Source organism: Cydia pomonella, chromosome 3, assembly GCF_033807575.1.
Source record: "Cydia pomonella isolate Wapato2018A chromosome 3, ilCydPomo1, whole genome shotgun sequence".
Classification (NCBI taxonomy): domain Eukaryota; kingdom Metazoa; phylum Arthropoda; class Insecta; order Lepidoptera; family Tortricidae; genus Cydia; species Cydia pomonella.
This window is the reverse complement of record NC_084705.1, coordinates 19,373,624-19,392,151: the sequence shown is the minus strand read 5'-3', so window position 1 is coordinate 19,392,151 and position 18,528 is coordinate 19,373,624. Positions and strand designations below refer to the sequence as shown.

The 18,528-nt window shown below is 39.5% G+C and overlaps 1 protein-coding gene across 1 annotated transcript in view; it reads left to right on the top strand.

Annotated features, from left to right (window-relative positions):
- Positions 1–18,528, top strand: part of LOC133516224 (cleavage and polyadenylation specificity factor subunit 1) — a 55,153-nt gene that overhangs the window by 27,785 nt on the left and 8,840 nt on the right. Inside the window, exons 15-25 of the mRNA XM_061849037.1 lie at positions 3,584–3,724; positions 4,516–4,707; positions 4,945–5,127; positions 5,704–5,857; positions 8,995–9,173; positions 11,424–11,638; positions 12,070–12,216; positions 12,572–12,644; positions 12,888–13,040; positions 13,330–13,524; positions 14,285–14,399. Of these exons, the coding sequence (XP_061705021.1) occupies positions 3,584–3,724; positions 4,516–4,707; positions 4,945–5,127; positions 5,704–5,857; positions 8,995–9,173; positions 11,424–11,638; positions 12,070–12,216; positions 12,572–12,644; positions 12,888–13,040; positions 13,330–13,524; positions 14,285–14,399 (1,747 nt within the window). The remainder of the gene's footprint in view (positions 1–3,583; positions 3,725–4,515; positions 4,708–4,944; positions 5,128–5,703; positions 5,858–8,994; positions 9,174–11,423; positions 11,639–12,069; positions 12,217–12,571; positions 12,645–12,887; positions 13,041–13,329; positions 13,525–14,284; positions 14,400–18,528) is intronic.

Sequence of the window (18,528 nt, the reverse complement as noted above, 5' to 3'; positions counted from 1 at the left end):
GTTAAATTTCGAGCACTTCCATAACCATGGCGGCGAGGATACTCGATTGCCAGCTTTTTGCCAAATTTAATCAGTATATCACGTTTATGTATTTTTGTATGAGCATGTATACAGGATGATTCAGGAGACGTGAGCAGGATCAAGCCTGCATATTCGGTAAATTATCAGCAACTGTTTCGTACCAGTATTTGTGAGATTAACGTTAATTTAATTTTTACTGTTAAAAAAAAGAGTTTTATTTTATTTACGATATTTATGGTCACCCTCTTTGTTTTATCCATAATAAGTGACAAATTGAATGTCATCGGAGTCTGGTTACTTTTATAAAATCGTATCTCACTCAAGTGTGACATTTTATTTTCTTCATAATCAAAGTGCTGTCATAATGGTTAAAGAGGTTTTATCTTTGTTAATTAAGTGTTGTAGGGTGTCCATGATTGTAGATAATTAAATTTGTCCTTAAGAAAAAGTTAAATAACAGATAAAAAGCGTGATTGTTTCATTTAAATATGATGGTGAACGATTCATTAACATTTACTGATTGTGTAGGCTTAGTCCAGCTCACGTCTCATGAATCACCCTGTAGAGTAAACAATATTGGTTAGTTTGTAGATTGCATATTTTACTAGTTCATACAAATATATGATGTTGATGAATACTGGAATGAAATACTGTCAATTACAAAAGGAGACTCGGCATATTACTAAACAAGCTGTTATTAACTGTAACACATTTTATTATTTTAAATAGTAAAAGTCCCATAATCTTTTTTAATAAAGTTGCTCAAAAAGTGCTACTTTGCGTAGCTGTTTAGCGGTTGCAAACTCGTTTTTTTGCGAACAAGTCCTTTTTACTTTTCTAACTTTTTTAAAATTATTTTTGACCGTAATCCATACGTCCACACCAAAGAGTTTGGATTTCCAATCTTTATTTATTTCGCCATTACACGTTTATTACGTTCAAAAACTATTATTACCTAATTATATAAATAAAATGTTATATAATACGATATTTCACTAAAACACTTTTTTTATTATTGGCTGAATGAAACTATCATTGCCAGGTCGGCTGTCGTTAACAGAAAAAATTAAAAATGAAAAAGTAAAACTGGCGCTCGCTATTTTCACTTATAATTTATTTGCATCTAAATAATTTAACTTAAATTGCAACTGTGAGAGTGTTTTTGTATGAAATGAGTTGTTATGATTGAATATAAATCATTGCTGAACAATGTGTAGTGCTGAATTAACAATATCATTCAAGTTCAAGGGAAAATTCGTAACTGTAAGGTCTGTATTAAGTGTAACGTAAGCGTAACCAATCAATATTTGTGTTATTGTGAATTTTTCGCAAATGTATTAAAAAACGTCGTTCAATATACATGTGCAACTGTCATTATTTACTTGTCCCGTGTCTTTTATTCCCACACTAATGACACACTTGCATTGTAGTGTAGTATTATAATTCAATATCTGTGCTCACTTGGAATTTGGATTGTTACGTGGACGCTGACCGCGCCGAGGAGACAAGGGGAAATATACATAGTGCCTGCATTGTATTCAAAATTATCTCTATATCAGACTAATAGTTAAGCTACCGTTTTTGAGTTAAAAACTATTTACAAAAAGTTGACCTTTCATTGTTCGAAATTTAACGACTTCATTGCAAAAATATATATTTTGGATGTACCTATAATTTGATAAGTACCTGGACGACCGAGCTTTGCTCGGTTATAACTATTTATTGTAATATGGTGGTGTATAGGTGATAATCTTAACTACATTTTTTTACTAATTTAAACTTGTCTAAAACAATAAAAAAAAAAAAAATATATAAACTAGAACATAATAAAAAAAAAAGAGTTAATCACCGGGCGAGATTCGAACCCGTGACACTCGTTTCTAGCCGTCCGCGTCTTAACTCGCTGGACCAAACGGACAGTGGCCGGCAACACGAAATTAGCAACCATATTCTGCGTCGAAAGAAAAACGCATAAAAACTCGAAAACACGCGTTTTCCCAAACATAAGACTAATCTAGATGGATTGTATACCCCCAAAAACCCCCATATACCAAATTTCAGCGAAATCGTTAGAGCCGTTTCCGAGATCACAGAAATATATATATATATATATAAGAACTGCTCGTTTAAAGGTATAAGATAAGATATTTGTATTAAGCGTGCTGACACGTCCATCGGATTAAGAGTGTGAATGCGGGTATGGCTTGCGAATAGTCCATGATACGGGCTGTCACGGGAAACCACGGTCCATGGTGAGAAACTGAAGGCAAACTATAAAGGTTATAAAAGTAGGTGCTTTGCGGTGACCGGTCAAGCTTCCGACGGTTTAAGGTCGCAATCCAATTAGAGGGTCAACCACCGTTTACGCGGTTGAAAACCAGGCAGCCGCTCCCTGCGCGAGCTACGCTTGTAGTCGATTACATGTTTTTTCTGCTTTGTAGTGGAAAACACCTACGGATGGAGAACCTGCCGAGCGGGTCGCTGGTAGTGACTGTGTCAACATTTACATCATTATTTGCTTATCAAGCATTGTCGGTGTTAATTCATAGGCAAAGTATCGTTCCGTCTGAAACTTTTTCAATTTATGAAGTCCTGCGTGTATGAGGACTACCCAAAAAAAGATACCTATATGAAGGTAAGTACGGAACCCTAAGTCCGTCCGTCTGTCAAAGAACCGAGTCATCCTGAAATAATAAGTACTTTCTACCATGAACCAACGTTAGCGAGATGTAACTCGCTCACAGCGCCATCTACCGAGTTATTGGAACATCTATCTTTACCCCTACTGAATATTATAAATGCAAAAGTAACTAACTCCCTCTTAACGCTAAAACTGCTAAACCGTTTTAAATGAAATTTGGAATGGAGATAGTTTGAGGCCCAGGGAAGGATATAGACATCTGGAATAAAAAAAATATATAGTAAAAAAAGTCCAGATGTTTTTTGTTTAAATTAAAATACACAAAAGGGATAATAAATCAACTTCGCGTAATTAAATGCAAAAATCCAGTTTAAGGAATAATAATATTCAGTCTTCGATATAAAACCTGTCTACAAAAATTGAGATTTATACGAAAATGTATTCCAAGAACAAGTAACTTATCTACTCTTGATCGCCCTATACCCAACCAATCCAATCTGCCCAACTGCACTGTAATTTTAGTGCAAAGTGCAAGTGCAAAATCAAATACAAAAATAAAGTTTGACATATAGTTAAAGTCGATGTTTTCTTTATGCATTAAAGTATGTTCAAAACCTTGATTTGATCGCTTTTTTAAAACTAATTTTATAATGTCTGCGAGCGATACTAAAATTTTTTGGCGTGTGACCATAAAGAAAGAAATGAAAAGATTCGCACGCTTTTGGTAATCTTCCGTAGCTCAGTTGGTAGTAACGATTGGGCCTGTGTTCTAACAGGTCGCAAGTTCGATTTTTACCGGTGAAACTTTCTATCTTTCCTGTTCGGTGCAATGCACCTTAACACGTTTTATGCCTCATACGGCGCGTGCGTCTAATCAGAACGAAAGACACGTGCAATATATGATCGCTTTTGTTTTTCCAGGTGAAAGGCGAATTCACGGGCAAGATGAAAGGCAAGAAGAACGTGAAGGCCGAGGGCTTCCAGCCGGACACGGTGTACGAGCTGAACGACGAGGACGAGCTGCTGTATGGTGGCGACCAGACGCCCGCTTCCATGGCTAGTGTAAGTTTGCTTAACATTACTTGTTTACAAGCTTTTATTTTGTTTCAGCAGTCCATAGCTAAATTGGACCCACTTCATTAATGATACGTTTGAACTGAAACTTCACATACGCAAGTTGGGTAATAATGCAATATTATGATACCTTCAAGCTGATCTGATGACGGAGGTGGTCATATGAATTCTGTGAAAAAGCAACGCAACCTCATTGTGATGGGTTACAATTTTTTCCATGAGTATTTTAGTTCACTGTTGATAGAAAAGTACAGTCAGCGATAAAAGCTTGTATCAAAAATGAAATTTTTGTCAAAAAACTTATTTAATTTATTCTGTAATTACTAGTCTATTGTTTTTTAATACGACGACGGTAGCAAATAAGCATAAGGCCCGCCTGATGGTAAGCAGTCACCGTAGCTTATGGACGCCTGCAACTCCAGAGGTGTTACATGCGCGTTGCCGACCCTTTAAAAACCTGTACACTCCTTTTTTGAAGAACCCCATACTGTAGACCCTCGGAAAAACAATTTCTTATTTTCACAAATGTTTATTCCGTCAGCAACAACGCAAATAAATGGCATTATTAAAGATACAAATAATTTATTGTATGCAAGAGAGTGTTATGAATGATGGCTAATTTGCTGTTAATTCCGTATATACAGTATATTACAGAAAACCGCCCTATCGTATACCTGCCCGACTCACGGCCTGTGATAGATTGATTAGAAACGTTATCGCCGCTGGGCCCCTTGCGTTGCGCGTGTACTGTACTTGTCCCTGCCCGCGGGCGGTTGCAGATCATGCTGGCGGAGCAGTGCAGGAACCCCGGCGTGCCGCGGCGCGTGTCGCGCTGGTGGAAGCGCCACCTGGCGGAGCTCAAGCCCAGCTACTGGCTGTTCGTGGTGCGCTCCAACGGCAACCTGGAGCTCTACTCGCTGCCCGAGATGCGGCTCAGCTTCCTGGTGCGCGACGTGTGCGCCGGCGAGCGGGTGACTGCATCTACCTTACCATTTATTGTCTCCGCTTCTCTAGCCTACCTGTACTTCGGCCCGCTAAATTAATAACTAGAACCTTAGATATGTCTGTAGTCTATGAGTCTACTGTTTCAGGGTTTTTTTTAAACCCGTGAACTACGAATTTCTTAACTCTAGCTCTTTTTCTTTTCTCGACTGCAGCGCCAGTTTATCGGTAATAATTAAAAAAATAATGGGTGTGATTATCCCCAGATACTAGCCGACAGCCTCGAGTCCGTCCCGCAGCCTTCTCAAACCGAGGACGACGAGATGACCGTCCCCCAGAACACCGAAGTGGACAAGCTCAAGGAGATGCTGGTGGTCGGGGTTGGACACAAGGGCTCGCGCGTGCTGCTGCTCATGCGGTGCGACGGCGATACCCTCATGATATACCAGGTGAGTCTAAAGGTCAATCCGCGAAAGCTGGCGCGGATTTTATATGTGAATTTTGACAGTTCAGTATATATGTCGCGCCAGCTTTTATGAATTCATCCGAACCGAGGAGATGACCGACCCTCAGTTAAGTGAACAAGATCAAGGAGATGCTGGTGAACGTCGGACACAGGGGTTCCTGTGTATAGCAGGTGATTTATCTAAATATAACATTTGTATACTTTTAAAGTGCTTTTGGGGCTTTGGGCTAAAAGTATTTAGATGTGTCGGTAAGAGCATCTACTATATCCCGTATTGCAGCTACGCAAAAGTGTTGCTAGCTGAGCTTACGGAGCTTTCCTTAATATTTATACTATTAAAACACTATCAACATAATTAGACGTTGCGATTATAATTAGTTATTCTAATAGGAGTAAAAATTGATCTTTTACCGGCATATAATATTATAGTCCATAAGTGTATTTTTGTCACTTAATGTTGATCTCAAATAATCTTTTGCTCTTGAAATGATATGAAGCAAATGGCATTAGCGTTTTCCTCACTAACTGAATTGTAAATAGATGAAATATATAATTACAGGCTTATAAATACCCTCGTGGCAACCTCAAGCTCCGCTTCTCGCGTATCAATGTGTCGTTCCCGTTCGGGTACCAGAGCGCCACGGTCACATCCAGTGAAGACAGCTACGAGGCATCTATCCTACGGGAGAATGTTCGACAGTTGAGGTATTTTGGTATGTACACATGTTTTATTACTTATGCTACTGCAAAAGAGCTGATTAAATGTAAAACCCCTCCTAATAAGGTTGAACACGAAAACCGACTTTACAATAGTTTTTTATACAATCGTGATATAATGTAGAGCTTTTTAGTCGAGTACCGTGTTAAGGCCACGAAGCTTGCCGAGTCGCCTTAGTGGGTACGAGATTGAAAAGCTTTCTACGAGTCAATAGAAGAATATACTTTAAACTAGTAGAATCATACCTATAGGTAAACAAACCAAAAGTATACAACTAAGATACGCGAGCAACCTTCTCACGCGGCCGGGCGGCGACACCTTCTCGTAACGCATGAGGCCCTGGTACTTGCTCCTTGCTAAATTCAATTTTTGGACAGTTCTCGATTTTGGCCACAGTAGCCTATCAAGCAACGCTACGCGGGCTTCGTAGTCTGTGGATGTTGCTATATTAAGGGATAGATGTTGCTTACGACGCGAAGCGGAGTCCGACAAACAAGACGAACCCACGAATCGCTGTGCCTGCCTAGGCATATATGGTGCTTTTCTCCAAAAATGCGAGGAAATAGGGTAAAATAATCATATTTTAACTATTAACAAGAACCTTCACATCAAAAACGTCAAAATCAATTTCCCTCTTTAAAGTTAAAAAGGCACAACTTATTCTGCCATTGAATACCATTGAATGTAATTGTGCAAAATAAGCTATATGTGCACGCATGAGCACCTTAAAACAATATAAAAGTTATTTGCTATGTGCACGACTGTCACACAACCTAGCGTCCGCAAGTCTAGGGGAAAATGTCAATGCACTACATCTTATAAAACTACTGAACAGATTTTCATACGACTTTCATCTAGTAAAAGAGTGATTCTTCAGGAAGGTTTAGGTATATAACTTGTTAAGGTTTTGTGTAAACTGGTTGAAATATAACGATGTTGCCGAAAAAAATCACGCCGGCTATAAGCTTTAATCGAAAACACTGCCTAATCCGTTTGAGTTATAACAACACAATGTATGGTGGGGTTGTCTCTCTTTCATGGGTCTACAAAAAAGTCCGTAATGTTGAATCTTTTAAGGATAGCTTACTATACCCATTCTTAACTTCTAGAAAAATATTACATAGTATGTGGCATTTGCAAAGCTATTTACACGAATACAGCATTAATAATTATCAAATTAAATACGTTAGTTATATTAAGCTTTTCATACAGATTACAGTAGTCTCTTACACCATTTGAATGAATATTTCAGGAGTAATCGTAAATTAAAGTTTCACTTCGCTATTCGCAGTTAGCTCTAATGTTTACCACCTTATGCGCTGGGATCGCTTTACTTAGCCCCACCATGCACTTCGCACGGCCCCAATATACTCGTAGCCTTTGATTTTATTATGTAATATTCGCACGATCTTACACGACGGTCTTACACGACACGACTCTATCCTACAGCTTGAAATGATGCTGACCGGGTCATGTAGACGCAACACGCGGCTATTTGTATTAATTGGCTGTTTGCGTGTGTCTTAGTGGATACAGGTTTTTAAAAAGTAAAAAATAAAACAGAACTTCTCGTCCGCTAAAACACCACAATAATGGTTAGATTTTTTTAAATTTGAGTATGACCATAATGATGAACTTTCCGTACTATTTTTGCTAAAATAAAGTGAAGATTTCCGAGCATATTGGAGAAAAATAGTTTTAATTTTAACATGTCATAATTTTATGGTTTTCATAAAAATACCCAAATTATTATACAGGATGTTTATTTAGTCACCTGCAATAATTTACGGAGCCAATATACTCGTATAGATCATACTGAACAACATTTACTATGGGACCCGTAATAAAAAAAAATTGGCTGTTTCATACATGTTGGCTGTCTGACCATGACATTTGCTATGGAAGAGTAATTTTTTTCGAGATTTCGGAATTGGTCCCGTAGTAAAAGTTGCTCAATATGACTTATATATTGAGCTCTCGTAAATTATTGCAGGTGACCAAATAAACAGTAGTTGATTGAGCTTATATTTGAAGAGTTCCCTCGATTTTTAGCAGGATCCCACCATGTCTCAACGTGATGACAATGCAGATTGAAACTTTTTTCTTTATATATATTGGGTGGTATAGTCATTTTTTACTAATTAGGGAAAATAAATAAATATATAGATAAAATAATACTTCTTTCACTTCTCATGCTCGTAAAATTGACGTTGAAGTCGCGTGTAATCGGCATAAAATTGCTTATTATGTTCTAGAGCATAAAGTAAAATTATTTATTACGACCCTTATTAACTTAGCTCCTGACTGGCGCGACCCCGATCTGCCCGGGTAGCATTTTCTGTAGTCTTGAAAAAATACGGTAAAATAACCTTAAGTATTGGATATTTTTGTATAATTAGAAATAAATTTATTCAGGGACCATAATTTTATATCCGCAACGCAGGCTTCGTCAGGTGAACACAAACTCATAATCAGCTACAGGCGTCGTCACAATACAATACAATGGTCAAATCTGCAACAGGCTTCGTCAACTTACTCTAAAAGTATACATAAAAAAAACCTACAATTAAAAAGCACCCTCTAACTCGCCGCCAGCAGGCAGTGTGCCCAGCAGGCTGACCGCACTTCCCCGTTGAATTACGATGCTAATTCTTTGGGCATAAATGACCAGCCCCTTGGTCAACCGTGGCATCCACCAAATGCGACGCTAAACCCTTATAAAAACGCCTGGCGCTGGGCCCCCATGACCATAACGTTTCCACCCCAAAATGTTGTATAATTTCGTCGAAATCGAAGTGATAAGCAGTGTATATCTCAGACATAAATGTCCATTTTATCCTCGGCTATATAGGTCCTCCCTGCGCTCGGACCAATAAATTTCCTCGGATATGCCCTTGTTGTACAGTTTACTATTATTGGCACACCTCAGTAAAAATGCAACTTACGGAAAAACTATTGATTAAGATAAAGGCAGACAACGAGCAGTCTGATCGCTAAAGAGCGATCTCTTCCAGATAACCTTTACAGCACCGACTCAATTTCTTGACATAAATAAAGAAGTCAAAAAAAAATAGATCCCGACAAATCCAAAACGTCCTCCTTTTTGAAGTTAGTCGAAACGTGTTTTCCCAGGCAACGTGGGTGGCTACAACGGCGTGTTCGTGTGCGGGCGCACGCCGCACCTGGTGGTGCTGACGGCGCGCGGCGAGCTGCGCGCGCACCCGCTGTGCGTGGAGGAGGCGCCCGTCTCCACCTTCGCGCCCTTCAACAACACCAACTGCCCGCAGGGCCTGCTCTACTTCAACGCTAAGGTTGTACTCCTACAGCACGGGTAGCGCACGCCGCACCTGGTGGTGCTGACGGCGCGCGGCGAGCTGCGCGCGCACCCGCTGTGCGTGGAGGAGGCGCCCGTCTCCACCTTCGCGCCCTTCAACAACACCAACTGCCCGCAGGGCCTGCTCTACTTCAACGCTAAGGTTGTACTCCTACAGCACGGGTAGCGCACGCCGCACCTGGTGGTGCTGACGGCGCGCGGCGAGCTGCGCGCGCACCCGCTGTGCGTGGAGGAGGCGCCCGTCTCCACCTTCGCGCCCTTCAACAACACCAACTGCCCGCAGGGCCTGCTCTACTTCAACGCTAAGGTTGTACTCCTACAGCACGGGTAGCGCACGCCGCACCTGGTGGTGCTGACGGCGCGCGGCGAGCTGCGCGCGCACCCGCTGTGCGTGGAGGAGGCGCCCGTCTCCACCTTCGCGCCCTTCAACAACACCAACTGCCCGCAGGGCCTGCTCTACTTCAACGCTAAGGTTGTACTCCTACAGCACGGGTAGCGCACGCCGCACCTGGTGGTGCTGACGGCGCGCGGCGAGCTGCGCGCGCACCCGCTGTGCGTGGAGGAGGCGCCCGTCTCCACCTTCGCGCCCTTCAACAACACCAACTGCCCGCAGGGCCTGCTCTACTTCAACGCTAAGGTTGTACTCCTACAGCACGGGTAGCGCACGCCGCACCTGGTGGTGCTGACGGCGCGCGGCGAGCTGCGCGCGCACCCGCTGTGCGTGGAGGAGGCGCCCGTCTCCACCTTCGCGCCCTTCAACAACACCAACTGCCCGCAGGGCCTGCTCTACTTCAACGCTAAGGTTGTACTCCTACAGCACGGGTAGCGCACGCCGCACCTGGTGGTGCTGACGGCGCGCGGCGAGCTGCGCGCGCACCCGCTGTGCGTGGAGGAGGCGCCCGTCTCCACCTTCGCGCCCTTCAACAACACCAACTGCCCGCAGGGCCTGCTCTACTTCAACGCTAAGGTTGTACTCCTACAGCACGGGTAGCGCACGCCGCACCTGGTGGTGCTGACGGCGCGCGGCGAGCTGCGCGCGCACCCGCTGTGCGTGGAGGAGGCGCCCGTCTCCACCTTCGCGCCCTTCAACAACACCAACTGCCCGCAGGGCCTGCTCTACTTCAACGCTAAGGTTGTACTCCTACAGCACGGGTAGCGCACGCCCCGAACGATATCTCGAAACAAAAATGGATCGCATGGTTTTGCTCGACACTATGTGCGAGTTGGAATTCTATTGTAAATTAGACGCTATTTTCAGTATTTTCACTTAAGATTTAATTGTATTAAAATAATTCAACTTGAATTGCAACTGTGAGTGGGTTTTTGTATGAAATGAGTTGTTGTGAATATTTTTTGCAATGTGCATAATGCTGAATTATCAATATCAATCAAGTACAAGGGAACATTATATTTGTTTTATTGTAATTTTTTCTCAAATATTATTATTTATTTAAAACCGTCGTTCTATGTACGTGTGCAAATATTGAATATGTTAAAACGGGTCGCTTACGTATTTTAAGTCGAAAACGCTCGACATGTTTCACTCCGTACCGAGGAGTCTCGTCAGGAGCTTGCGTTGACGGACCGGCGCAGACTGCGGACCGCAGCCCTCCGCGCCCGACGGCTCGGCGCGGGCGCCCGTGGCGGCAGGGGAGGCGAGAAACTACCCTCGTTTACGGCATTATTGTCAAATAATGGGTTGCACACAACATTCACTACGTCGTTCGCTAATGGTTTGTCCACACTGTCCACCGACGTAGTACCCAACACAGTTTTCCAACTCGAAGGCAACCACAATCACGGTTAAAATTCAGATGACGACTAATTTCGATAGTCTCCCCATACTTTCCGCTGAACCAGAAATTTTTATTTAGCGTTTTAGACTTAAAATACGTGAGTGATCCGTTTTAACATATTTGACACATTAAATTCAACATTCAAAATCACGGAAGTTTTGTTATTACGTGTGAAAATGTCGTTATTTACGAGTTCCGGGATATCTTTTATGAGCCGAGGCACACTTCATTAAAATGTACTTATATCGCATTTGTACATGTAAGCGTTATTTGATGAAAAGAAATATGTTATATGTCGGTTTTAAGCTATATTAAAGGAAACAAACGTGAACCGATTTTGATATTGACTTAATTGAAAGATGCCACCAACGATTGGAGCCGTCAACTATTAAAAAAAAATCGAAACTGATTATGTTTTTTGTTCTGTTCAGTCCGAGCTCCGCATCTGCGCGTTACCGACTCACTTGTCATACGACGCGCCGTGGCCGGTGCGAAAAGTCCCGATCAGAATGTCGCCGCACTTCGTCACCTACCACATGGAGTCCAAGACCTACTGTCTGGTGGCTAGCACGGCTCAATCCACGCAAACGTATTACAAATTCAATGGGGAGGATAAGGAGCAATCTCAGGAGAATAAGGGAGACAGGTAATTATATTGACGTTCGGTTTGGCCTAGTGGGTAGTGACCCTGCCTACGAAGCTGATGGTCCCGGGTTCAAATCCTGGTAAGGGCATGTATTTGTGTGATGAGCATGGATATTTGTTCCTGAGTCATGGGTGTTTTCTATGTATTTAAGTATTTATAAATATTTATATATTATATATATCGTTGTCTAAGTACCCTCAACACAAGCCTTATTGAGCTTACTGTGGGACTTAGTCAATTTGTGTAATAATGTCCTATAATATTTATTTATATTATTCACGTATCTAATGCTAAATTGTTTATAACGTCTATCGATTCTCGTGTTTTAGATTTCACTTGCATTTTATGAAAAAAAATAAAAAAATTGTCGGTGTAGTTGATCTATTCGCCACAAGATGTCGCTAGTAGTCACTGTTAAGTAAATGTTTCAGGTTTCCGTATCCGATGTTGGAGCGTTTCAGCGTGTGTCTGTTCTCGCCGGTGTCGTGGGAGATCATCCCCAACACCAACATCGAGCTGGACGAGTGGGAGCATGTAACCTGTCTCAAGAATGTGGCGCTGTCTTACGAAGGAACCAGGTACACCGATCAATTATGAAAAAAGAAGCTATTTCTATGAAATAATGGATATTGAATTTATACGTCTCCGGTATAGTTCACCTATTCGCCACCGGATGGCGTTAGCTGTTCCTTAGTAGTTTCAATGCATTTCATTTTTCATCATGAATTATTGTTACAAAATTATACTACGTGGTGTTATACATTCGATCTTAGTAATATAGCAATAAATGTTTTATATTTATGCTGATTTTGTTGCAAGTGGAAAACTCAATTATTAGTGTAAATAATGTCAGCTGGCTGACTAGATGGCGCTTGTGGTGTCCTTCATTTAGTACCTTTACAAGGTGTTAATTGGTTGTCTATATAATTTTAGGTCGGGATTGCGCGGGTATATAGCAATAGGAACAAATTACAACTATAGCGAAGATATTACGTCACGAGGAAGGGTAAGTACATCTATTATACGATACAACATTTTATTCTTGTTTTTTTTTTTGAGTTAAGAACATGTTCAAGCCTTTATAGAATATATATTAATCTACATTTGAATCTTTGGCTTTTATCGTTACCGCCACGACGAGTATTCGTTAGACATGCAATCAAAGATTGCGAGAATTAAAATGTAGATGCGCAATCTTAGATCCCATATTTACATAGAGTTTAAGTACCTACATGGCTGATTGTTTCAGATAATAATCTACGATATTATCGACGTGGTGCCCGAGCCGGGGCAGCCCCTGACCAAGAACCGCTTCAAGGAGCTGTACGCCAAAGAACAGAAGGGTCCTGTGACAGCCCTCACACAAGTGCTGGGTTACCTCATATCTGCCGTTGGACAAAAGGTATTACTCTATAGTGATAATATTTGTTCTCGTTTCTTGAGCTCATAAATGAGCAGCCTAAAAATTGTCTCAGACTAAAATAGTAGTATCCATATTATAATCTAGATATTTGCCTAGAAGTTAGTATTTAAAAAATACACTTGCATAAATTGTATGAATATTCCTAACAACACTGCTGTTATGATCCTATAGATCAGCGCCCCCTCCCCCCTCCACGCTTCTTAATCAGACAGTCATTTGATGGACAAATAAAAGTGCAGGAGTAGAAAAAATACTGTTGTGTTCACAGATCTACATCTGGCAATTAAAGGACAACGACCTGGTGGGCGTGGCGTTCATCGACACGCAGATATACGTGCACCGCATGTTGGCCGTGAAGAACCTGGTGCTCGTGGCCGACGTGTACAAGTCCGTGTCGCTGCTGCGCTACCAGGCGCAGCATCGGACGCTTAGCTTGGTTTCCAGAGATCTCAGGACTGCTCAGGTACGTACAACACGTAAAACCGGCCAAATTTGACATTCTGTTATTCATAGCTCCAAACTGAACTTACAAAAAGACATAAATTATCGATTCTGCTTACAAAATTCATGAGAATCGGATGAGGCATGCGACTTGTAGAGGAGGTTAGCCCGACAGACTACGAAAGCAGTTGGTCAAGCTGAAACGTAGACGCTACGCACTCGCTCGGTAAATGATAGTATCACGGCAAAATAATTACCAGGCTTCAGGCGGGATAAGACTAAAGCGAAGTATGGCGTCGATATTTACATAAAAATTTAAGTCAGCTCACAGAGTTTTAATTTTGTGTAGTTTTGCCACTCATCGCTAGGTGGCGCGAGTAGGTGTGCAAACAGCTCTATGGTTTGTTCTGAATAAAAAAGTTAGAGGTCATAATCTTACTACGTCTTTTATGTCGCCATTAGTCTGTATAGTTACCGAATGTAAATACCCATCTTGTTTGGTTTTATATATTGACCGGTGTGGCCCTTAGCTGGGTCGGCCGGGTGTGTATATCCCAGCCCAGTAAGGACATTTATTTGTGTGATGAACACATATATTTGTTCCTGAGTCATGGGTGTTTTCTATGTGTATAATTATGTATTTATCTACTTATATAAGTATGTTTATATCATCGCCTAGTACTCATAGTACAAGCTTTGTTTAGTTTGGGGCTAGGTTGATCTGTGTAAGGTGTCCCCTAATATTTACATATTTTTATTTATTTATACAATGCATGTTTCAGATTTATGACATGGAGTTTATGGTGGACAACACGAATCTGGGCTTCCTCGTGTCCGAAGCGGAGGGCAACTTCGTCATCTTCATGTACCAGCCGCAAGCCCGCGAGAGCTATGGAGGTACTAAATAACTGAGTTATTAACTATAAGATAAAACATTTATCAATAAAAATAGAGAAAACATTTAAGGATAAAAGAAAGAGACATTCGAAAACAAACAGTATATTACTATCTTCCACATATAAATAGGGAAACAATACAAATCATACTGACTTGTTTTGTTTTTCATACTGACTAACGAAACGTTTTTGATATTTCGAAAATAAACCTATTTAGGTCATAACTTTGGGCAGCAAATTCGTTGATATAGAGATATAAGTCGCGAGAGAAAATAGTTGTACTGTATGTATCGGAAACCAAATAAAGTAGAAGCGAAAAATCGATTGCAAGATTTGAAGCACACATATATATATATGTAGATATATACAAAGAAGATACGGGGCAAGCTAAATAAAACCGTTTAAAAATGTGCTAGGGCAGATTGTATCAACAACAATTGGTGGCAAAAAACAATTATTATATTTTTACTTTAGAAACATATGATTACCTGGCATTCGCAGGCTATGTCGCTGTCGTAATCGTTATCGACCGCATCAATTTTATTGCAGTTATCCGAGTTTAACTCCTCATTTCGTTTTGGTGGATCTATTTTGTAACGTATTGTGACTAAGACAACCGAAACGAATAATGGTTCAACGGAATATACGAGTAATAACATTTACTTATCTACTATAAGTTAGCTATATAATATTAATTTTAATAACATTGAAATCGTTTTTCAACATTCAAAGGGTCTAGCCGCAATCCTATAGTGAAACTGCCCCTGGCTGAAATGTATACCTTTCTTAGAAGCGTTAATTGGTCTTATTATAAGATATCATTTTACAATATTTCAAGCCTGGAATCCCCTTGGTTTGGATAAAAAAACAAAAATATATAAAATCTTTTTTAATTTTTCTAAGCTAAACTAATGGTTAGATTTCTTTGAAATTCGGATTATACATGGCACTAATAGCAATACATTTAAAAAAAAAAAATCAAGGTTCTAACTTATTTACAAAGGCCTAAAAAATTTTTTTTTTTGTTTAAATTTTTTTTTTATTATTTACAAAAGGGCGACAACCTCAATTTTTAGGTATTTAATGCACAATACAATATTGTATGAAATATATTTTTTTCATAAAAATCCATTTGGGGCAACAAGGTCAAAATGTCTTACTAATGCAGGCCATTCGACTTAAGGCGTCTGTAGGTTACACATTGGGCCAACGTACTTGGCTCATTGTGTACTTCCGCCTTTACAACCATTTAGTAGGTATTAACGAGCAGCAGCTAGTCAAGCAGAAAAATTGTTTACACTAAGTATATATTTTTTAATGCAGTATTGCGTATTTCATAATAGGAATGTTTACGTAGTAGTTGTTTACGTACAGCAATGGTAGATTACAGTCATACCGAGGCCAATAAAATAAGAAATGTCTTAGAACACATCGGACTCGCCCATGAAGGGTTCCGTACCATTTATGACGTATTAAAAAAAACTACTTACTAGATCTCGTTCAACATTTTACCACTTTGGACACACATTTTACCACTTTGGAAGTGTCTCTCGCACAAACTATTCAGTTTAGAAAAAAATGATATTAGAAACCTCAATATCATTTTTGAAGACCTATCCATAGATACCCCACACGTATGGGTTTGATGGAAAAAAAAATATTTTTATTTTATGACGTATGAAAAAAACTACTTACTAGATCTCGTTCAAACCAATTTTCGGTGGAAGTTTGCATGGTAATGTATATCATATATTTTTTTTAGGTTTTTCATTCTGTTATTTTAGAAGTTACAGGGGGGGGGGGGGGGGGGGGGGGGGGACACATTTTACCACTTTGGAAGTGTCTCTCGCGCAAACTATTCATTTTAGAAAAAAAATATATTAGAAACCTCTATATCATGTTTGAAGACCTATCCATAGATACCCTACACTTATGGGTTTGATGAAAAAAGATTTTTTGAGTTTCAGTTCTAAGTATGGGGAACCCCCAAAATTTATTGTTTTATTTCTATTTTTGTGTGAAAATCTTAATGCGGTTTATAGAATACATCTACTTACCAAGTTTGAACAGTATAGCTCTTATAGTTTCGGAAAAAAGTGGCTGTGACATAATCGGACAGACAGACGGACATGACGAATCTATAAGGGTTCCGTTTTTTGCCATTTGGCTACGGAACCCTAAAAAAAAATCAAGGTTCTAACTTATTTACAAAGGCCGAAAAAAATATTTTTTTTTTGTTTAAATTTTTTTTTATTATTTACAAGAGGGCGACAACCTCAATTTTTAGCTATTTAATGCACAATACAATATTGTATGAAATATATTTTTTTCATAAAAATCCATCTGTGGCAACAAGATAAAAATGTCTTACTAATGCAGGCCATTTGTCTTACGACCATTAATCATAAAATATAGATACATTCTCGGCATATGTCTAAGAAGGTATATAGATGCTTCAAAAAGTATGATGGCGAAAAGAGGGGAGTAGAAGCAATCGATCAATATTGTTGTGAATGTGCGAATGGGTCAAGAACAGTAGGTTGTTTTTCACATGTAGCGGCAATTATATATTACTTGTCGTATTGCAGGTTTTTATCCAGAATTCCGCGGCTTAGCCATAAACTCTGTGCACTGTTCAAGACCGAAGGTATAAATGTTAGTATTAATACAGACAGTGATGAGGATGAGTAATTATGAGTTATGTTAAGGTGTAAATTGTAGAATTTTAATAAAATGTGCTTTACTTTTTTAGTTTCTTTTGATACGTAATATTTTTTTAAGGCAGTATTGCGTATGTCATAATAGACCTCAGCTTCGCTTCGGCCGATACTTACATGTGTTCTGAGACATTTCTTATTTTATTGGCCTCGGTATGTAATCTACCATTGCTGTACGTAAACAACTACTACGTAAACATTCCTATTATGAAATACGCAATACTGCATTAAAAAATATATACTTAGTGTAAACAATTTTTCTGCTCGACTAGCTGCTGCTCGTTAATACCTACTAAATGGTTGTAAAGGCGGACGTACACAATGAGCCAAGTACGTTGGCCCAATGTGTAACCTACAGACGCCTTAAGTCGAATGGCCTGCATTAGTAAGACATTTTGACCTTGTTGCCCCAAATGGATTTTTATGAAAAAAAATTATTTCATACAATATTGTATTGTGCATTAAATACCTAAAAATTGAGGTTGTCGCCCTTTTGTAAATAATAATAAAAAAAAATTAAACAAAAAAATATATTTTTTTAGGCCTTTGTAAATAAGTTAGAACCTTGATTTTTTTTTTGAAAATGTATTGCTATTAGTGTCATGTATAATCCGAATTTCAAAGAAATCTAACTATTAGTTTAGCTTAGAAAAATTAAAAAAGATTTTATATATTTTTGTTTTTTTATCCAAACCAAGGGGATTCCAGGCTTGAAATATTGTAAAATGATATCTTATAATAAGACCAATAAACGCTTCTAAGAAAGGTATACATTTCAGCCAGGGGCAGTTTCACTATAGGATTGCGGCTAGACCCTTTATAACATCCCCGAGAAAAAAAGGAATTCGATATGATGCCTATTCTAATATCAGTTCAGATGACGTTTTATTCGAAATTAAGTGTCAATTGCAAACAATTATGACAAATCTCGCATGTTCATTGGTATCGAACGATTTGGCAGTCGGGCCCCAACTCTACATGCGTGAAAAATGTTTTCAATTCAATTTTTTAGTTCAGGCTTGAAGCCCATATTATGTTAGTAATACAATTATAATAATAATTACCCATTCATGGTAATATCATTTACCGCCTTTCTACGTGCAGTTTATCTTATAATAAAATTATACTTTATATATATACAATTAGTTTTTGTTGTTTATAAACTAATTATAGGAAAACTAGAGTAGAATGAGTGGTAAAAATATTTTGGAGTCGCTACCGCTACCTATACGAGTTCTGCGAGAGAGCAATGATGCCCCAATGCCGGCCGTAACATGCGGTTAGTGAATACATCATAGAGAACTTTATGTGTGTAGATAAAGTAGTGTAAGTAACTAACTGTACATAATTAGGCATCAAAATTCGTTTCATAAACGAGCGCAGTGAGTACGAGTGTGGGTCATAATTTAATGC